Source organism: Ixodes scapularis, unplaced genomic scaffold, assembly GCF_016920785.2.
Source record: "Ixodes scapularis isolate PalLabHiFi unplaced genomic scaffold, ASM1692078v2 PGA_scaffold4__175_contigs__length_147842914, whole genome shotgun sequence".
Taxonomy (NCBI): Eukaryota; Metazoa; Arthropoda; class Arachnida; order Ixodida; family Ixodidae; genus Ixodes; species Ixodes scapularis.
In genome coordinates this window covers 61,127,296-61,150,198 of record NW_024609879.1, presented here as the reverse complement: position 1 = coordinate 61,150,198, position 22,903 = coordinate 61,127,296, and the positions used below count along the sequence as shown (strand labels likewise).

The following is a 22,903-nucleotide window of genomic DNA, read 5'->3' as shown; positions in this document are numbered from 1 at the left end:
TGTTGTGGGCCCGACCCCTCGCCGTAGTGGATTGTCGAACAAAAATACAAACGCATATGGTTTTTATTGCCGTGATAAAACAACAAAACATACAGACTCACACACGCACACAAACTGATAACCGAAAGGGGAAAGGAGGAAAGAGAGAAACGTTCAAATTTCGGGAGTGTTTCGACCCTGGATCCCCCCCCCCCCCCCCCTCCTGTGGTTACGCCACTGGAAACCACCCTGACTGCTGTTTTCATGGGGCCTTCATTGATATTTCTTCGGTTGCAGGCGCGCTTGACGTTTCCTTTTTCTTGAAAGGGTCACAACGCGGAATACACTTGCCCCTGAAACACATCTGCAGAGAGAAAATGGCATCAAACTAGACAACTGGAGTAAACTATTTTAAGCGTACTAATTATTTCTGTCTCGTATAGTTGTTTTCCATTTGATGAGTTCTTCGTGCTAAAAGTGAAGCAGGCGAAAACTGAAACTGAAATAATTGTTTTCTAATTGCTACAAGGACATTTCTATTCTAGTTTTTGTTCGTAGCTTTCGCGCGTTGTCTATTTCAACCCGTGAAAACTAGTCAAAATGTCACTTTTTAATTAAAGTTGGCGAAATATCACAGTTTCGTTTCTGATTTGGAATACATTGAGTCGTATTTTGGGCTTCAAAGTGCACATATAGAATTTGCGTTTATTGTCCAATAAGGATAAGTTAACCCAAAAGAAAGTCAGCTAAACTACTCTCGGGTGGCAAGAGTAAAATCACTCGTTGAAATAAAAATAATATGCTTATTGAGAAAAAAAATATTTGTGCATCAGCGAAAATGTTCCCCTCGCTGAGCAAATAAGGTATGTTTTTAAATATTACTGATATTTTGTTTTAGTAAGTGCAATAAGTGGCTAATTATCAGTTGTAAATAGTAACATAAATAATATGTAGGTTACCTAGCGGAACTTTCGACCCTACCACCTTGTCTTCACATATATATTTTCTGCAATCACTGAGATCCGCACTCTATACTACGTTCAATGACCTAGAATCAATAACCGTCCTCATCGCAATAATTTGAGCCAACATTCTGGTGATTCATTTTGGTGCACCGGTGTTTGTTTTGGTGCACTCCCATGCACGCATACGAAAAGAAAATCATTGTGTCAAAACTTAAACGAGAAGTGACAAATAAAATACTTGGTATAGCCTTCTGTTTATTTTGTCAGTTAGCTCAATTTAGCCAAGATAAACACTTACCTTCCACTAAATAACTAATGAAACATTTTCCTCCTTGATTTGTAGCATTTAAAGAGCCGGCCTCATGAAGTTTGTTTCCGCGACATGTAAACTCCATGACCTTGTGGTGTAACGCGACTTTATGACGTCCCGTGATACAATGACGTCAGGTGCATTCATCACCGACCTTATGAAATAATTTGCTACTGAGACGTTACGCGAGATCAGAGCACGCAAACCCACAACGTTTCATGACACCGTGACGTCACGAGAGACTGTTACTTTAGGTGACTATCTCTTTAGATGTAATTATTGATCTTCATAGGTATAGCATATGCGTATCATTCATCTACACCGAATAAAGGTTCACAAAAACGACACTATGAATCAAACGTAATGATAAAACTTACTAAGTGGAAAAGGGCCAACGTAATACTGAGAAAAGAAGCACGTGAGATCAAGGGTTCAGGGACGTGATTTGCGCAGCAAAATTCGATACTAAAAGAGGACCCTTCTTTCTTGTTTTCCTGAATGAGTCACTGACGGCTTAACAAACGCAGCGCGTGTGCCGATCATTATATCCTTGCTCCGGAACTAATAAGAATGCAGCATTAGCCGATTTCCGCGCGCAAGAACAATTCACGACGCAAGAAACCTGTACAGAAGAAGTCACACCTGCGTTGCTTAGGTCGTGCGTGACAATAATAAAGCAAAAGTATGTCAGGTATGGCATAAACTAGCACGTATTCTTAGCGAAATAGAGAACAACGTTCCATTCATATTTGACGTAAAAAATTCGCGATCCATTAAACCACCGTTTTTCATGACTTAATCGACCCCATAACAAAAAATCACTTGGGCTGAGGACACTATATTGAAAAAGCAATGTAAGGGGGCATTGAGCTATCGCGTGTCACAAATTACACGAAACCTTTGAAAACGGCTCATTCGGCTTAAAGCTGTATAGAACGAGAGTTGCTTGCAGCGTCGTCCGCACTTACCATTTCGTTCCCGCACGACATTCCATCTATTGCGGTTTCTGTAAAACACTTGAACTTCTCTCGATAGCAGCATTTGAAGGGGCAGCCTTGGTCCTTGTTCATGTCCTGGTAACCAAAGTATCGTAAAAATTGAGTTACGAAATCAAGCAGGCCAACAACGAGTTTTAAATTTCCATGTTTTATATAGAAATTCCATATTTACAAAGGAATGATGCCTAACCATAAAAAGACCGTGAGATACATATATATATATATATATATATGTTTCAGCACAAGCCGATAGTACCTTTAAAAGCGGCAGCTCAGTCAGATACACCTTGTCATTTTCTTGGGTTAAACTACCGTGTTCCAATAAATAAACTCGTTGCATTCGTGTGGCATAAAAGCTGACGCAAGCTTTAACAGAAATAATTTTACCTCCAGTTCTATGAAACTGATGCTGATTGCGACGTAAATGGCACTTACCCATCCAATTTTGCAGAGGTTTTCCGGTAACTTTCTGTAATAAGAGCACCTAACCCTACCACCAGGGCAGCATTCGATTATGCATTTGTTCATTTGATCCTGTGCGAAAGGTGAACGAATGTTTCAAATTAATGCACACACTACTCAAGTTTTGATATTTCTCCATTTGATACTGAGTTCCCTGGATTAGTACAAAAAAGGATTGCAATATTATCATTAGGAATTTCTGAGATTAGATGTTTCACATAGTATTGGTTTTGAGCAGAAAATCTTAATTTTGGCCATAACCTACATGATAAATATAAACTTTTAAATTTGTAATTCTTACTTCAGAGCAGATTTGCACGTGTTACTAAAAAAAACAAGGAATTACAATAAAAATTACTCAGGGCTAAATTGTAACTAATTACATTTACAATTACATTTCCATAAAAGTAAGTGACCGTTACAAAAAAAGTGATCCGCTACCCTTGCGGCGTTACTTTCTACCATACTGTCCTAGGGTAAGACACAAAACACAACCGTTATGTAAGCGTAAGATCCAGGTACTGCAGCAATTATTATTCCGAATCCTCGGAGAATATCAGGACGGCAGGGAGGGGCTTTGGTAGTCCCGCCCTCAGCGCAAGCTTCCCAGCTTGTATAACAATTCGAAGTTTAGTGTACCTCAAGCGTTCACGGCTAGTCAAAACGCAGCGAGATTGAACGAGCGCATGCTGTAAAGCGGTTGTCTGAAAGAGACGTCGTGCCGTTCTCCTTTTGTCGTTGACTAATATAGTCAATCATACCTCTTTTGCGGTGATGTTACAAAAATTTGGATGTTTGAGTTTGCAATAATCAATTGAGCTCATATTGGTCCCAGGGAGCACTTTGGTGTGTGCATCGTAAGGTTTGTTCTTTGAATTCACTTTCTTGCAGTCTTCATCTAAATTGCTGAAAAAAGTAGAAACACATTTTTAGAGACAATATATATATATTTTTTTACATTTTTTTCCTTAAATCATCAAAAAACTGTAATTTTTATAACAAACAGGTTGGTTATTGACGAAATGTGGATATATTTTGGCATGATGGTGTCCATGCGGTCTAAAATTTAGATTATACAACGTCCTTCTACTTTCAATTTTACCCGTCTCGTGATTGAATTATGGCAGTTTTGCCACTCACTCGTAGGTCAAGACAGGTTTTGCATAAGAATTAGTAGAAGAGTTTATTAGATATTAAAAAAAAGAATGTCTTGCATAATTGGTGTCGACAATACTTTTGATACAAATTAATGTATGTACACACAAACATATATGTGTGATTGATAACAATACTGCCGCCCGCAAGGCCGAAAAAGCAACGCTCAACGCTCGGTCATGGACTTCTCGAAGATTCGCGTTTATTCTTGCTCCGCACGTAACTTTTATTCTGCTTTCTTGTTCTCGAAAGTGCCGGTTGATTTTCACCCCAAGCGCGACCACTTGAACCTTCTTCACCGAACTTTCGAGATAGTTACGCACAGTAGATAAGCAGCTAACTGCGACCTTTTCGAGTCAGTCTCGTTCTCGCTTGCTGTTACGCCGCCAAATCGCCGCCCGCTTTCTGCTGCCTTGACGGTCGTTCTTTATTTTGTTTGGCACAAGTTTGCCGATTAAACCTTTATTTTCAGTTCACTCTTCGTCCTCTCGTCACCTTCGTTCGTGACATGTCTGGTGGAGGTGCGGGGTACCGAAGCCCATTAAACGTATCCCTCCGAGGCCTCGCAGCGCAAGCCCAGTCCCAGGCTCAAGAAGGCCTTCTGTGGAAACAACCGAGACCCGAGGAAGCCGCCGCAGCAAGGATCAACCCTCAAAATTCGGACTTCTACCAGACTTCTTGAGAAAGATCTCGACGAAACCAACTATAGCCTCCCGGGGCCTGCAAACAGAGACTCTTGCCACTGTCTCCCCAGTTGCTTACCTGCCCGTCGCTCCTCGTACGCCAACACCCTTCCACGGCGAGACCTACAAAGACGTCGAAGATTGGTTGCAGCAATACGAATGGGTGGCGCTGCACAACCAATAGACTCCAGAACAGCGTCTACAAAACGTCTTTTTTTCCTTCAAGGGCACGACGCGACACTTGTTCGAGCATTATGAAACCTCGATTAACTCATGTGCCTAGCTGAAAGGGGAGCTCCGACGGACGTTTGCCAGTCAGCACCGAAGGTAGAGATCCGTGGACCTCCATTGTACGAGGACGCTAGGCACCAACGAAAGCGTCACCAGCTTCGTTGACGACGCCCTGCGGCGGAGCGTGTCTGCCATCCCACAATCACACCGACGATAAGATGCTGCGTGTCCTCATGCCCGGGGTGAGGGACGACATCTTCGGAGGCCTCGTCCGCAACCCGCCGGCAACAGTCGAAGCGCTTGAAACGGAGGCAACGAACACGGAGCGCGCCCTCTAAGCACGCGCCTCCTATCACCAACAACATCCAGACGTCGTTCCCGGGACATCCGTGAGGTTATCTGCTTGGTCGTCCTGGAGGAGCTCCGAAAATTGCTGCCTACGGTCAGTCCTCTTGACCGCATTGGGCAATGACACTTGGAGTGTCATTTTTGAGATTCTTTTCGCCGTGAGCGGCGAGACCGGCAGCGCCTCGATCATCAGCACGTCTCCGGGCGGACAGGGTTCGTCCTCACTGTCATGTAAGGGAAGGCGACTTAACGCGTCGGCGTTCTGGTGTCTCCTTCCCTGCCAATACACTAGCTCAGTCGTAGGCTGCCAGCTTGACACACCATCGCATCATTCGTGGAGACAGCACTTGAGGTACTGGCTTCTGTGGTCCCAGGATGCCGAGGAGTCGTTGATGATCCGTGTCGATGATTATATGTCGTCCGGCAATGTACTGATGAAAATAGATTGCTTCGTAGACAACGGCAAGGCCCCCCTTATCCAGCTGCGAGTAGTTTCTCTCAGCGTCTCCCAAAGTCCTTGAAACAAACGCTATTGGAGCTTCTCGCCCTGCGCTATCAACCTGTGCCAAAAAGGCACCAACACCGTACGGTCAGGCATCACAGGAGAGTGGAAGAGGTCTAGACTCATCATAATGAACCAAGGTGGTCCGCTGCAAGATGAGTTTCTTGAGCTTTCTGAATGCTGTCTTGTGAGGAGTCTCCCAGCTCCACGGCCTGTTCTTCTTTAGAAGGGTATACAGGTCTTTCGCTACTGTTGCTCGGTTTTCCAGAAACCTGCCATAGAAGGCGAGCATCCCGAGAAAAGACTGGAGCGTCGTCTCTGAAGTCGGTTCTGGCAGATCCCGAATCGCCTTCAACATGTGATCCGTTGGATGGATGCCTCATGAGTTGATCTTGAAACCGAGGAAGGTTACTTCCGGGACTCCAAAGAAACAATTTTTTCTGTGGTCACGAAGACCAATATCTTCAATTTTTGAGAGAACGATGTCTAGTCGATTATTGTGCTCCTCCTGTGTGAACTCAGCGACGATGATATCATCCAGGTATGCAGTGACACCTGATATCCCCGCAAGAGTCGTGTTCATGCACCTTTGGAATATTGCTGGAGCCGCGGAAACAACGAAGGGCAGTCGGTTGACACGGTAAAGCCCCTTGACTGTGTTTATTGTCAGAGACTTGGCTGTAGAGTCAGTGACCTTGAGCTGTTGATATGCTTGTGTCAGGTCTCTTGATGAAAAAATTGTTCCGCCGCGTAGTTTCGCCAAGACCTCTGTGACAGTCGGCAACGGGTAATATGCTGCTTGGGCTACAGCGTTCACAGTGCTGCGCTAATCGCCAGAGTCGAATACTACCGTCTTTTTTGCGCACGAGGACGACCGGAGTTCCCAATTCCAAATGTTGTGCGGGCTCAATCAGCTCCTGGTCCGTCAGACGTTGTAGTTCAGCTTCAACGGCTGGCCGGAGTGCGAATTGCACCGTTCGTGATTTTAGGAACTTAGGTTGTGCTCCTTCGTGGCAACTCTAGTGTGACTGCTGGTCCCTTGAAGCCATTTAGGTTGCCATCAAACACTGCTGAGTGACGTTCAAGTATGACTACCAGGCTCTGTTCGTGAAGTACTTAGTGAATGCCGCTGAGGCTAATGCCTAGTGGGGCGAACCAATTAGGACCAAGGAGGTTGCATCCTGGGCCGCTCATTATCAATAGAGGAAGTTTTTCACTGCGCTGCTTGAAGCGCACGCTGACGTTAATTGTCCCCAGTGGCTGCAACCCTTCTCCTGACCACGTTCGCAGCGCAATGCTGGCGGGGTAAAGCGGTGGCAGGTCACGGGGCCATGATTCCCGATACGTGTCTTCATTGATGATAGAATAGGCTGCCCCTGAATTCACCTCGAATAGCAGTGGCACGCCTTGTACGTTCAACGATACCATATATTTCCGGGGTGCTTTCGTCACCCCTGTCATTGCATTTAGGTCATGCAAAATGCTCTCTTCCGTAATCGCGACATCGCGTGGCTCTTCTGAGGAGTCAGAAACGTGCAATCGTCTAGTTGCCTTCGATAAGCTGCTGGTGTTTTTCTTTTTGAAGCAGGCTTTTTCAACGTGACCTACTTTCTTGCAAAACCTGCCCCTCGAGGTGCGTGACTTGCACGTTTCGGGATTGTGGAGTTCTTGGCAGCGGTAACAGGGTTTGCGCTGCTTTGGTGGAGCTGTTTGTGCGCGCGCGGTCTTGTTGACTTCGCTGAAGTCAGCTTTGATTTTCATTTCAGTCTTTCGCGTTTTCCCCACGCACAGCTATATCGAATGCCTTGATGAACGTGAGGTCTTGTTCGGCAAACAATCTCTGTTGCAGATTGTCGCCTTGCAGTCCGCAGACGAAACGATCACGTAGCATTACGTCGATGGGCAACATCGTTGATGTCAGGTCGGGCAGAACGCTAAGAGTTGCAGTCGCACTCACGCCTGTGGATTCCGACGTTGGAACCCTAGGAGGCTGGGCCGAAAGCTGGGCCTGTGACGTGCCGAAGCTGCAATCTGCCGCGAGAGCTTTTAACGCTGTTACGTTGGTGGCTACTGTTTCGTTCGGCAGTTGGTGGCGGCGCTGAAACTTGCAGCGACTGAACAGCTCCGACGGGCGGGGATCGTAGCTGCCACGCAGCAGACTGACGATTTCTTCGAATGAGTGGTCGCCCGGTGTCCCCGGTGCCACGAATGCCTTGACAATTTCGAAAGTATTCGGTCCACATAGCGTCAGCAAGATAGCGCGCTTCTTGCCGCCGTCGGCGATACCGTTGGCTTGGAAGTAGAAATCCAGTCGCTCTGCCCAGGACGACCATCCCTTGCCGGAGAATTCCTCCACGGAGCCGTGAGTCCCCATGCTTCCCTGGATTTATTGTCGTAGAGTTCGCACCCTTTGCTCGTCGCCAATTGTTATATTCATCACGTTCTTTACTGCTAAAGAACGGGCAGGACCGGAATGGCGCCCAGATCAGTTCCAAATGGCTCACTGCCTCGCGCATGCCCTTGCTCGAGAGCATGGCTCGCGCTGCCCGGTTTGTGTGGGCGGCAGCTTGGTTGCTTGGTACGCAACAACCTGCCAGGCACTTGTTTAAGAACATCGAATCCTCCTTGATGTCGTGAGAGGCTTGCATGACCGAGCTGAAGCGTGCCCTCGTCAACCAAGATCAACGAATGATAACCAAATATTTGCTTCGGTTCAGGACACAGTGCCCCAGCGAGAGCGTCACTGCCTTCGTGGAGGATGTTTTGCACCTTAGCGCCCGCGCAGACCCTCATACTGCTGAGGATAGGAAGTTAAAAATCCTAATGCAGGGCGTGAGAATTATCGTCGGCGGCTAGTACGCACCTCTCACAACAGTCTAAGGGTTTGTTACCGAGGCTTCCAACATAAATTGTGCACTACAGTGCCCGAGCTGGTCACTATTAACGACTCTCCGGCATGTCCACACTCGTGTACTCTAGCTTAAACTTGAATTCTAACCCCTCAGATGTGACGTTCCCGGCTTGGGTTAATCCTCGAAATGGGGCGCTCGTGCCCAACCCAAGATCCGGCCAGGTGCGTGAGCGCGGGTGTGTGGGTGTGTGTGCGTCTTTCAAGAGCGAAAGGGCAACAGACGCCCCCCCCCCCCCCCCTTTTCTGCGGAACAAATGGACTACCCTGTGGAAACAAAAGGAGAAGAGAGGGGACCAAGAAGTTAGAGGGGCCAGGGGCTGGGTGTGCGGCACGGTGCGAAGACGAGGGGGGAGATACTTCCTCGGACGGGACGGCCTAGAGGCAGCCAAGAAAGGAGACATCGACGGACAGAAGGAAGGAAACGCTGACTTCCAACGGCGGAGGGACACGACGCGCCTTCTCCGAGACGAGATCTCCAAGTACTTGCCAAGCTCCTCAGCAGACGACCAGCACCGAACTGTTAGTTGGACAGAGGACTTTAGCACGAACGCTTCCTTGAACTTTAAGCGCCGTTTTGATTGTAGTATATTGTGAGTGTCTTGTATGTTTCGTTGCATCAGAGTGTCTTTTATGTGGGGTTTCTTCAGGAATTTATAAACCTCTTGTTTTTTGCTGTGGTAATCGCTGACCTTTGGTCTATTCACGATCGCGACGAAGCCCGGCAGCTTTGTGGTTCGAAACCTTACGTGGGTCGTCACACAGACACCCTTAGCATCATCGATGATTTTTTTCAGAAGAACCTCGGGCAACCACAGCCTGCCGCCTGTTGCTTAGCTTACATATCGATTCCCGAAGTATGCTCGGGAAGAAGTTCAACGAGCATCTGAACTGGAGCCTCCTGCGACAAAGCGGCATCTGATGAGCCGAGCGTGACGTACGCCGCAATGACCGGACGACCGCCACCGGCTGCCCGTTAGTAGCTGACGCAAGCTCGAAAGGACACACCAGCGCCGCACAATTCTGAACGCCTGGAAGGACTAGTGTATGTCCGCTCTGAACAACGTATACTGTGGAAGACAGACATATGGCGACCCTGCTGCCACTGGGTTGGGGTTGAACACATTTATCGGACTTACCAGTACCGACGAATCGGCGTGCGACGGTTCGCGCCGCACAACCTTCGACCACATCTCGGATAGCGACAACAGTAGAATGAGGACTATCTTCGGCGGCGTCGGTCACTGGCGACGACACTATCCCGAAACTCTCGATCCCCATTCCCTCGACGTGCCCGTCGCCTCAACGTGAATATCGCGTCGACGGGAGGTAAGCAAGACACATGCGTGTACACCAAGGACCACAAAACAGGTGAACGAGACCGAAATGGCGGTAGACATTGGTGTCGGTCATCGTCCAAAGTCAATGATGATTTGCCGACATCTGTCATCTGTGTCCACTCCACGATGGATACATTGTTCAAGATTCCCAGCTTTGAGAAAGAATGCAGCTGAGTGGCTTAAAAAGATATAATAGTTGGTCTCGCTAAAAAACTGGACACCTTGCATCGCTGGAATTGACTTTCTCACACGAGAATTACTCAAGTGGTATTTATCGGGCATGTAGTAGAAATGTCTTTTGCAGAATGGAAGTTAAGTGGCTTGGATAGTAAACAAACATCGTTGCCTGCCATCAAGATAACGGTACAGCAGAAGGCACAGCTACGTAAGCAACACGCGCCTGAACTTGCAGATGCAGAATATTACTAGACAAATTTGCGAGTTACAATATTAAGTATTTTGAGGAGAGCTATTTCTTTTAGTCTGGCATTTCAGCCAGCTATGCAGCATCAGCACATCGGATGTCAGTGGCGGCTAACGACGTCGGATCACAAGACGGCAGTTGGTTGCTAGCGAGACCATGGGCTCATTCGAACTCGCCAGCCGACAACAAGAAGCGCAGTCACTATGACTGCACGAAACTCTCGCAGAAATAACTTGCTATGAAACTGTTTGCTAAGAAGAAAAATATATAGTCAGGTGGAAATAAAAGTATTCGATATGCTAACAAAATTTCCATTATCCTCACACTCCAGCCTTTACTCCTCCAGGGCGAACACCACCAATAATCGTGTTTACTGCATGCGATGTTCCTTTTTGGGGCGCCTCTGTTTCTGACCCCCAAATATGAATAAATGGTGCCAACCAGACTACCAGACTTGTGGCATGGGGCTGCACTTTTTCTGTTGTCCTACTGAACATATGCGTCCCAGAACAAACTCCATTGGTGTTAACTCTTATCTAATCATCTCCAAGGGCCCTCGTAAGCATTGCGGAGAAAATCTTTAAAGCTATTCACACAAGATAATAACATTTTACCACACCGACATTCCATGCACAAAGCAGACTCAGCTACCTAAAACAAAGGTTGCACTTTTCGAACCAAAAAGGTTTGTAACTCATTAGTCATAAAAACAAACACACTTCTTAGCATCTAGTTTAATAGTATGCGATGAATTGGGACATAGGCGCTGTTATATGGCAGAACATTTTATAAAGGCCTCTTGCACCTGACGTCACTTCCGGTTAGACTCATAATCGAAACCAACATTTTCGTGTTCTATCAGTTTCCTGGCGTCATGTTGGAGGCATTCCGCGTCTTTTTGGGGAAGCAGCAGTGCAATAGAGTCGTAGAGCCGTCTTTGTATAACCACATTTTAGTATATTTTCTTTTCCGAGTCAATCCCAAAAAGGTTCCTGACATGACACGAAGTGCAGTACACAAACCCTTAGTTGAGTTACTAAGCTTTTTTTTCGAAGTAATAGAGTCGATATAATAATCTAGAGTGGAGGGTTCATACATTTGGTGGCGTCTGAATGGCGGGCATATACGCGGATATCGGGGGGCTCAATTGGCAGTCTGGATGAACCCATATAGCTGGCGACGCCTAATATTCACAAAGAAGCAGCACAACATCACTTGTTAGGTCCGTACTTTGTTATGTTCTCTACTTTGGAGACAAACACCGGAATTGTGCATTCACAAGATTAAGTTGACAAGCGCTCCAGCAACTTCAACTTGTCGCGGCATAAGGAACAGGCCTAACCAAAATTTTCTCTGCTTTCTTTCTCTGCTGTTTTGTTGCTCTCGAGACCTGAGATGTTAGCCCTGACCTTGATGACCTTAATGCTGACCTTGATGTGCCGCGTTCTGCTTCAGTATTTACGCTCCTGGTCGAGATTGTGCCGGCGTATCCGTCGTAGCCACTCATGACGCCGGCGAACCGATTGCTCGAGCGTCGCCTTGTCCTGGTCCCCAGTGATTACCGGAATGCCAGAAAAACCAATACTGCTGGCCATAGCACCGTTTTGCCGCCGACGATTACTCCTGGAGGAATTAATTACGGCGCTACTGACCATTTTAGACCTCGAGTGAGCGGACAAACTACAGTGCGTACACGGCCCCAAAGCACACAAAACATAGTATAACAGCGACAAATGCCTCCAACATGAATTCCGGCATGTTCCGGTGAGATTTACGAACCGGTAGTAGCGTTGCATCATGGTGTTGTGCAAGAACACTCTCGAGATAACGATAGGCCACTTGCGAAACCCCATCAAGCTACATTGACTGTCACTATCTTGTTTTTCGGGGTCAAGGACGTGAACGACCCCAGTTCACGTCGAACACTAATGCAGCACTCGAGTCAAATAGACGCTGAGTCGAGTTCACAGTGATTGCTAGCATGACATTCTTGTCAAAGCCATGCCCAGATTGCATACCCAAAGTATAAAGGCATCGGGTAATTAGCGCAGTAGCTACTATACTGTGTTTTGTCACAATTTGGCAAACGGCGAAGGCTACAGTCGCAGTGAGCCAATGGGCACGTTGGAGAGAAGCACGTGACAACATATCGTTAGAGTGCTCTACGTCTGCAGAACGTTGTCGCATAAGTGCACTCCATCTTTCCAATCGGCTCGAGGGAGCTTTAGCGTTTGCCTATTGCCAAGTTATGATGAAACAAAGTATAGGCCGCATGCGTTTAAATGATAAAAGTATGTTGAAGAAACAGAAAGTCTTACTCAACATTTTACTTCAAAACTGCTTCTATCGGCAAGAGGCGAACATAAATACGAGTTATTTTGTTCGGATAATTAGAACAATTAAATAATCAACACTCTGATGCTATGAACACTTGATGAAAAACAATATGGCTGCAATTGATCATACGAGAGTGAAAAATGTGCAGTTCAATTTGTATTTCCCAGTTGCATTCAATTTAACGAAATGTTAATATGTGTGGTGTTTTGTCTGAACCAGACTTGTACGTAATCCGTTACAAGTAACGAAATTACTTGTAATTCCTTACATTTATCAGTAATTTAGTAACGGAATAATTACATATTTTCTAGAGCAATTTTAAACTAATTCCATTACATTTTTTACGTACCGGAGTCCTTGTAATTCATTACTTTTTTTTTAGGACCAACCCTTCCCCCCCTTTCTAAAGGAAGGGTTGTTTTTATTTTGGTAAAGTCGAGCGCATTGACACTGTCACGCGCAGAGGGAGGCTTGGCACCCTTCAGTTCCGCAATGCCTTCTTTGTTTGCAACACCAAGCTCCTAAATATATTTTTTTAGACCCTAACAACAATGTAAAAACAGACAAATAAACATTTCTCAAAAAAAGGAAAAAGAGGGGGGGGATGGCAAGTTATATCCGTTTTTTAGTCCTTTTTCGTGATCGAAAACGGGGAGAGAAGGACGCAAAGTTATTGTGTACCTCTTCGAGAAGCTCCAGACGGTAAGTGCGCAGACAATAATTAACATAGTCCTTCTTGTTTATAATGACTACGACCATTTTCATTATGTAACAACACCAGACAACGCTCCGTATACCCTAAGATCCACTAAAAGAGATGTGATAATATGTGAACGTGCTCTTGCCACAAGCATCGTCGTTCGTTGCCTGCACAGTTATCGTCTTCTCAAAAACAGGATGTTTTTATTTTCGCTGTCTTTCACCTTATTTTACCCTGTTTTAAAAGCTACTTAGTTTTTTGTAGTCCAACTTCTAGAGTTGGCCCACTTTATTTGTGAATTCTAGCAAGGTTATCAGCATCTCAGACACCCTTTTTGTGAGTCAGCTTTTTGCGAGTACTTTGAAAATGGTAATATTCTTCCTTTCTTCTTCCTGTTTTTCCCCCAGTAGGACGCATCTTATCTGAAGCAGATATTTTTACAAATATTCATAATAGTGACTGACGTAGACTTGGTATTCTGGGCTTGGGGAGAAAGTGAAACTCGAGAGTAAGGCCATAGCGCGGCTTATTCAGTACTCTGCCCTTCGCTGCCCGTGGCATCAGCGTCTATCTGGAGAACACCGGAGTAAGCTGCAGTCGATTCGTGCTCCGTGCGTTTTTGAACGTACCAAGAAAGGTACACACGACAAACGTGCGTTAACATTTCATTTTTTAAACCGACGTTCTAATTAATTGTTGTTATGAGTGCCCTTTTTTTCGATCGCTTATATTTATTTACTGGAATCTTTTTATTCACCAACGTCTCAACCGAGGCTCCACCTGTTCAGAACCAAAGGAAGAAGAATATCGAGGCAAACCGTATTTACTTTTAATTATCACCTTACTGTTACAACTATGTTTTCCTATTGTCTGGCAATATATGCCGGGATAGTAAGATGGACATAAATCAATTTTTATTGTAGTTTTGGCTAGATGTATGATGACTTCTACTGCTTCGTGATTTCGAGAATGGAGAATTTTATTCGGTCGGTCCGATGACTCCATTAACGATACCCAATAATCTGCCGCCGCCTGTGCGCAAATAGAACAGGTTGCAACAATAAGAACTTGAATAACCCTCTTCCCTTTGATTCTTAATTGAAGACCATATTCTTGAAAGTAACGCCACTAAAGTAACGGATTACTTTTTGGGGTAACGGTCACTTACTTTCATGGAAGGGTACAATTTAGCCTTGAGTAATTGTAAATGTAATTCCTTACTATTTTTTAGTAACGTGTACAAGTCTGGTCTGAACCACTAAGGAGCGAAGCTCCATTTTTTAAAAGATTTGAGGTGCTGGAATGATGGATCAGCAATCATCTTAAGGGGTCTGAAGGTTAGTGTGAGCTGGAGGTTGGTGTGAGCAGTTGATACCGATCGGCAAAGTCGAGAGGCTGCTAATACTAATTTTGAAGAGACTTCAAGTACAGTAATTTCTGAACTTACCAATTAAAAACGTGAAGACTTGCTAACTGTGTTCGCAGTTCAAATGGGATAAATGGAACTGTTTTATGAACGACTGATTGGTTCGAATCTTTTGTAAGAGTTTGCGTACACGTCACTTCACCGAGCACGATCTTTTCACTTAATAAAAAAAAACGGATACTGCGATCGATTGCGAGCTACTGCAGTGTAAGCGCTTAGTATAGAAATTTTGAGAACTGTCAATTTGTAGAACCGTCGGTTGGTACAAAATGTTAAAATCACAGGAGCTTACTCGTTAAAAGTTGCTGTGATAATTCGGAGACCTAGGGCTAAAACAACTTCCCCTAGTCCCTATGTGCGACACCTGCATTTCGCTTTGATTATCAGGCATTTGAAACTACAAAGAAAACTAGAAGAATTATAAAATTGCATGCTAAAACTTATGTTGTGGAACTGTTTTAGTACAAATGATAAAGATCGTAGGAGCCTCCTCGCTAAAACTTGCTGTGATAATTAGATGGCCTACGGCTGAAAGAACTCCCTCTACGACTTACACGCGAACCATACCTTTGGCTTCGATTCTCAGAAATTCTAACGTTCAAAAAAAGCAAGGAGAATCGAGGCTTTTATGCTAATATTTATATCGATTGACGAACATATCCGGAAACCAAGATATATGCCAGGGTCAACGGCATTCTCTGACGCAGACGACCAAATCGGTTTGCTGGGCCGAGCACCGCTATGGTGATATGACTGATTCTGTCTCAGAAGTGCTAATATCCAGAGCGATCTTCACCAAAGTAGTATTCCTTCAGATCTTCGCGATATACCTGCGTCAGACAGCACGAAGAAGTCCGAAATTGTCGGCCAGCGGCTGCATATTACGACTGCTGCGCACCAAACAAACTCGCACCCACCAGCTCTGGTCACTGCCACCTTATTGGTGACGTCACGGCTTTTGTGAGGTTACGTGACGAGTAGCCACTCTTGCGTACAACATGGCTTTAACGGAGCGCGCCACTTTCCAACCTCCGGATTATTACTGTCAGCCCCACGGCCTTGTTGATAATTAAGAATAACCCCGATGCTAAAACAATAAAGAACAAAGTAATTATTCGCCTTTGTGTTGACTTGACTTAGCCCAGTATTAGGTTCTTTGTAATTAGGATAATTCTTGAGTTTTTTTTATCCATTAACAATTTATTTCTAAAGGCAGATTGACTATTCATGCCTAGGACCGTAAGGTTGCATGTTTAGGCATGTTTATGCGTTTCTCGCTATACTCTCTCTCGACAGAAATAAAGCACGTTCGTCGTACCATGTGTATGTGGCCTCAACTAAAGCAAAAGTTATAAAAATAGTTCACATAAGAACATCGCATTTTTAGATGTAACAGAATTCACCCTTTGTTTGTCCACTCTACAAAAAAGACATGCTTACAACGGTGTGCAATTTTTTTTAAATGTTTTAGTGTGGCTTCATTTCTGAAGGGGGGAATATTCTGTTTCTATGAAAATTAGTATGAGGGTTCGGCAAGCAGCGCAATTGTAGCGTATTTTTTGTTTCCCCGTTCTCTTGGGCAAAGCAACTTGTATATTCAAGGTCAATCACCGTAACACAATGTGGTGAGTGTTGGAATTTTTTTAATATCCTAGGAGTTGACTGGAATTTAAATATCACAAATGCAGCACAAAAAGGGGCCCGCGGTGAGGACTATATTATAAGTTCATTCGCAAACAATAAACAAAAACGTGTTTAATTTCATTATTTAATAAGGAATTAGTAAATTCCAGGTAAATATTTTGCTGATTAGAGTGTCTGAGCCATCCCTGTCAACTACCGTGGCTGGCAGTTTGTTTCTGTAAAAAGTCCCTTTCTTCCACGAGCTCTATTTGCAAGTAGTTTTAAAACAATATTCACAAACACTCGGTATATGGTCAGCTCAGCTGACAATATTTGTATTATGTGCTAGAAGGTTTAAGAGCAGTTACTTTACTTTTATGCTTTTTCAAACAGCAAGGAAGACAACAGCGCAGCAAATTATCTCTCCGAAATTAGAAGATTAAGGGTCTGCATAAATGAAGAGGCTGTTTACACAATATAGTCGGTGCTAACTAGTCTATAGACCTCGCACTGTAGAGGTGCCTGGCGAAGGTGTGAAATGAAAGGTAGCGCATGTTTCTTACTTGACGAATTCCCGAATCTGTCGAATAGAGCAGTTCGAGAAGTGGCCTCTGTTGCCTCCGAGAGTATAAGGCGCCATGATGTATCCATCATGTTTGCTGCAATTGTTAAGTGGATTTCCATCTGGTCCCAGATTAGTGTAACCCCCGTCATGAGTAGCCCCAAGCCTGCAAATATTTTAAATGTTCAGGTTCTGTACGAGATGGTAATTAGTTCATATTTAATCACTCAATAAAGACGTCGATTTATAGGGTGTCCCAAGTCACAAGCTTGACCTAAAATAAACCGTAACTATCGACGCCTGCGCGGTGCAATCTAATCTTTTCATCAAAGCTGTATTTCACAAATCAGTTGCTTCGTGTACAATTACAAATCTAGCTCCTTTTTTGTAAAACATAGGACCAAGATATATGCCAGGGTCAACGGCATTCTCTGACGCAGACGACCAAATCGGTTTGCTGGGCGCATTGTACGTACACACTAAACATTATAACACCCATAATCGTGTAAAAAGGGTGTAAGTTAGGAAAAACACCCTTCTTACACTTCATTTACACGATATTTGAATATCGGTGGGTGTAAAAAGGGTGTGCTGATGTTTTTCATCCCTTCCACACCCTTTTTACGACCTCGCTTATTGCGATGGCGTCTGAAATCGTGTAAAAAGGGTGTATGGGCGAATTATACGCCCTGTATTAACACGGTGTGAAAGGGGCGTTATGGTGATGCCAGTCTAATACACCCATGATTTCATATCCGTTAATGCTTATTGCTTTGCTGAAACTGTTGCTGATGTACGGCGGTATAAACATCCAGTATAATTAATCGCTACACGAAGTCGCGTATGGTTAGGAAGTGATGGAGTATAGTTTTTGCAACTCCGATCGAACTCTTCGTCCGAGAGGAGCCGAAAATTACGTGTCGCGTGTGCGTCAGTTTCATCAGTTCAACTTCGACTTAAAAACAAAACATCTCCACTCGCAAAAGATGAACGAAGACGTGTCAATATACAACCCAAACAGCACACAGCATTGCGCCGATATAGGATCAAATATGAAAAATTGCGCCGTTACCATTTTGGTCCAGCCAATATCTGTAAAAAAAAGGATGGGTCGCGGCGACGCCATCCTGACATACCGTAGGCGATGCCGTTTTTGGTTGAGCTTCAAGATTCCCGCATGAATGGCCTATGCCGGCGAGGTATGTCTATTTCTTAACCGCCTAAAATCCGACATTAAAAAAGAAAAGAAAAACAAGATGAAGCAAAACGGAATCTACTTACTTTTAACCAGAGAAAGACCTCCTGCGCTGAACCACTGAACAAACTATGGGCCGTGGCGCCCTCATTTCGTGTATTACAAACTCACCTGACTGGCCCTCGCACTACTTATAGCACCTTCACTGAGATTTTATTTTTGTGTGTAGTTCTAACGAAACAATTCCGCAAGACAATCGAAAGTGCCGAATTTATGACACCCCGGCTATAGTACGCGATCCTTAGTTGACACCAAAATATCTAGCCTCCCGACGCTTTTTTTCCCTTTTTTTTTTCTTTTTTCGTACGGGTGAAATTGCATCGCTTGTTTCATGCGTTCGAATTTGTTTTGTGTTATTTATTTCGTGATTTCGCGGTCGGCATCAGAGCACGCACGCCACTGCGTGAAGCAAGTCCTGACGTTTCCCATTTTGCGACCCTCCTTGGGCAGCCCAGGTGGCTTATACAAAGCCGCAGAGGGAGATTAGCTGCTTTGTCCACCCCTCTTTGACCTCGTCTTCTGATAAGCCTCCACACCTTCTTTTGTGTCTTCGTGTGGCTGTGAGCGAGTGCGAAGGCCGCTTCTAGCAAATCAGAGGGTTGGTGTGCAACACGTGACCGTTCTCCGTGGGACAGGGACGCTTGGACTATAATATGTCACGTGACTCGCTCCGACGCGCTGATGGGCTCACTGGGGCCGAAGTCTTTGCCGTATTCCAAATTACGGTGAGTGTAGGGGCCACGTAGGTCCGGTTTCTAAAAAGCTTCCGTCAGGCGTCAGTGTTCTTCTGTTTTTCGTGCGTTGCAGTCGCAGCCGTGGTTTTTCGTCTTGAACGGCCGGAATACGTTCATACTAATTTTTTGGTAATATTTGTGAATTTCGTCGGAGTCCATAGAATTATTGTGCTGTGTTTGTTGGACGCGTTTCAACAAAGAACTAACTGCTCGTCGGCGCTCGTGAGACTTCCGCTGATTGTGATCGACCGCCTTCATCCTCGACATTGTGTTTGCGTAGTTTTGTGCTGCCCTAGTCGGATTGTGCATCTATCACGACAGAGAGCTGCTCATCGGCGACGGCGAGAGTTCCGTTGAATGTGAGCAACCGCCTTCATCCTGGACGTTGTGTTTGCGAATTTTTCTGTGGTGCCCGAACCGGATTATGCAAGTATCACGGATTACATGAGATCGGTGTTTTATTTGTAAGTACTCTGCAAGCATGCTTCTGGTAGTAGTCCTGCTTCCGTCTCAATAGACCATTTTACTGTTTACAAGCATGAACTGCTGTTTACGCCTCGATCAACTCCCGGTCGTTCCGTCTCTGCCAGCCTGTCGAGTTTTGCCTACGTCAGCAGAGCTAGAAAGCTTTAAAGTAGGTTTAGGCGAAGGAAAGCCTTATTTAAAGTTTGAGTGCATTTATTTTAAGCCTCGAAGAATTTTGTAGCTTTGTCACAAAAACTTAACACTAGGTCACAAATGCCAGCATTTGAGGTTTGACATGGGTTTCTCGCGAATTCGCGAAAGAAGAAGATGAGGTCCATGCACGTTTTTTCTGAATTCAAAAAATAAAGTGTTCCACATGTTTCAATTTGTTAGCAATCATTTCTGCGTAAATACTTTTTGATGAAGTGCTGTGTTACACATTTAGTATAACGTCTTGTAGCTGAATGAAGTGAGAGTTACTGCGCAGGCGAGCTGGTGAAGGATCATGGTGAAAAAAACCCAAGACTAAGACAAAAAATCGGGACAACACAACACGTCTCAAGACATTTTGAGACAGTATTGTGTTTTCCCAATTTTTTTGTCACTAGTCTCGGGGTTTACCCACCATGCTCTTCTAGCTGCAGTACACGTTTTTGGTAGGGTGTACTGCTGCCATCACACCCTAATAAATAGGTGTAGAGCAGAATCACTCCTTTCTGTATAGGGTGTAAGTGATTACACCGGTTTTTGAGGGTGTGAGAAATAACACCATTTTTCTAGGGCGTTTTTGTACACCAATAAGGGGGTGAGTTGTGACCCATGCCATTTACACCAATAAGGGCGTGAAAATGTTTAGTGTGTACGTATTGATATGATAGACGGCGTCGAGAGCAGCATACGGAGGTATAGCCGACCAGGGAAAGAAAGCAGACGACACACAGAAGAAATCCTTCTGCAGCGAGAACGCCGTCGTTATGCAACCGCGTTTTGTTTTTAACTTTAATATTTGTTTTTATTTCCTGCATTTATTTTTTAACCAATGCTACATTACAAAAAGATTATGTTCATATTAATGAACCACGGTGGTCGCCAACGGTGCCGATGAGGAGGTAGCGCCATCTATCAATACAAGCGCCAAACGCGCCCCGCCACTCAACATGTTCGTTTGCGTCGTCGCCCGCCATTGGCCCTGGCAAGTTTCTTGGTCCTATTTTTAACAGAAAGGGAGGTAGGCTTTGTAATTTTACATGAAAATAGCGATCTGCGAAATACACCTTTGAGAAAACGTTTAGATTGCAACGGACAACCGCCGATTTTTACGTTCCGTTTTAGATCGAACCTGGCGACTTAAGACACCCTATATTTATTTGATATTAATTAGAGTCCGACCGCCATCAACAATACAATCGATGGAGCTTAGCGCAACTGTATATGCTGCGCTTGCTATGAAGGTTATCGCAACAGTCTCGTTTTTGTTTACTCCGAGTATTCTGGAAGAAACGGCAGTTGCTCTTGCAGAAGACGGGACGTGCGCGACGACATAAGTCGGTAGTCTACAGCGCATATCCGGGCAGCGCCGCGCATTCGCGGTCCCCCTTCCCCGGCTTCTTTGGAAGCTCATGCGTGCTGCTTCGGTCGTTCTGTCGTCAGCTTGTACATTGCAACTCTGAAACAGTATTTACGTCATTACTGGAGCTCAGCAGACATACACGTTACTCAAGAAGTAGCCTCGTTACTCGTTACCCGCTAATAAGTTACTGAGATATTTACTGCTCACTGAAATAAAAAAAAAACAGCGTTTCTATATCTAAAAAAATCGTTTCTTTACCCTTCGTTTGAATGTGTAATTTTTCTGTAGCCGTAGCCGCCTTACAGCGCTTATTCAAAGACACTGAATTCCTACGTATTGTAATGCGTTCCTTAGAAGAACAAACAAGGGATTTGTATTTCTACGTTTGGAAGCGTCGATTATGCATGTACGTCGAAGCATCCATATTGAAAACTCTTTTGTGGGGCCCACTAGAATTTCTGAAAAGTATTGATGTACCCTCTAAGGAATGCTAAGGTTTGACATGGCCATCGAAGTTTTCTAAGATGCATATATACCCGTCAAGAGTTCTTAAAATGTACGAGATTTCCGTCATAGTACTTCGGAACCTGTTGGGCATTTGAATATAGTTTCGGGGAAAGCACGGGACCTTTCAAAACAGTCACGTGACCCCTTAGGAGATATACGTAAGAGACTCCGCTCGGCCACTTTGTATCAGGCGATGGCAAGAAATGGTCCCTCAGCGCCGGCTTCCCATCGCAGACATTTCCCCTCCTGAAACAGCTCAATGTTCGGAAAAAAATGTCTTTCAGTAACCCGCTTTTCGCGGCTATTGGTCCGCCCGGCTTCAGAAGATTGTACAGTAAGCAAAAATGTCGGCGTGGACGCCACCAGGAAGGAACCAGCGACAACAGCATCATGTTGGTCAGGATTTCGTTAGCGTGGGAGGAAGTCGTTTCGCGTTTGTGGTTTTCGTTAAACGTGTTACTGACAGTTTCTTTGGTGAGGTGCACTTGTTCGGTTTTAAGCGCTGAACTACCATGCATCTCATGAATTCGCCCAGAGGCATTGTGAATACCTAGAGATATATTTTTGCGGCGAAGAATTCGGTTGCCTCTTTTAGTCTGGTCGCTTGTGCTTACAGCTGCACCCTGGGTTTGTGTACTTGTGAACTCTTATTGTCTTTGTGATTTTCTACATGCATGCAAACCCATTTTCAAAATTATACCATCAATCGCGGTTTAAACAGCTGAATTTTCGATATATGGTTCACATTCATTTGTGCATGTAAATTGCTGAAAGGATCAGAAGGCATGAAAAGTTGAAAGCGATGAAATGCTGAGGGTGTTGGAAGTGCAGAGGGGTGCGGTGGGTGAAGGGGTCTGAAGGGTCAGAGGTTTTCATAAAATAGGGTTGGAGTGTTATTTTGAATGGGGATGGATGTAAAAAGGAGAAACTGTTTGAGCGTTTAGTCAATTCAATGAACAAGCTGGATGCTAACGCAATAATTTCTCTGTTTTAAAGTAGTGAGGTTCTTAGGGAAAACGTCCTTTCATAGGTCAAAACCAAATTGCATAACCTGTGCTGTACGCATTCGCCCCATAAAGTTACTATGTATCTTTACTGTTTACTTCATTCAAAAGTAACAATAATATGCTACTCTTGCCGTCTTTCAAAAAGTAACGGAACTGCTACTTCGCGAAAAGTAACTAGTTACTTGTAAAGCGTTACGTAAATAACGCTTTCCGTAGGTATGTGTAATTCCGTTCCAGACAGAAGTCTGGAACGGAATTACACATACCTAGATGGCACACAGAATGACCGAAGGTTCAACATATTTTGTGCTCGTCAGAATTCAGTGCAAATCTACATTTCGCGAATCCGGAGCAACGATATTTATTAAGTCGTTTAACTCTTGCGGTGCCCCTAAACTCTCCGTAGGCAGAC

At 44.7% G+C, this 22,903-nt stretch overlaps 1 protein-coding gene across 1 annotated transcript in view; it reads right to left on the bottom strand.

Annotated features, from left to right (window-relative positions):
• Window positions 1–241: 241 nt before the first annotated feature.
• The window catches only part of LOC115324432 (venom metalloproteinase antarease-like TtrivMP_A), a 78,596-nt gene continuing 55,934 nt past the window's right edge, over window positions 242–22,903 (bottom strand). Inside the window, exons 10-14 of the mRNA XM_029985032.2 lie at window positions 16,955–17,119; window positions 3,476–3,620; window positions 2,688–2,786; window positions 2,223–2,327; window positions 242–343 (exon numbers count right to left, since the gene is read on the bottom strand). Of these exons, the coding sequence (XP_029840892.2) occupies window positions 242–343; window positions 2,223–2,327; window positions 2,688–2,786; window positions 3,476–3,620; window positions 16,955–17,119 (616 nt within the window). The remainder of the gene's footprint in view (window positions 344–2,222; window positions 2,328–2,687; window positions 2,787–3,475; window positions 3,621–16,954; window positions 17,120–22,903) is intronic.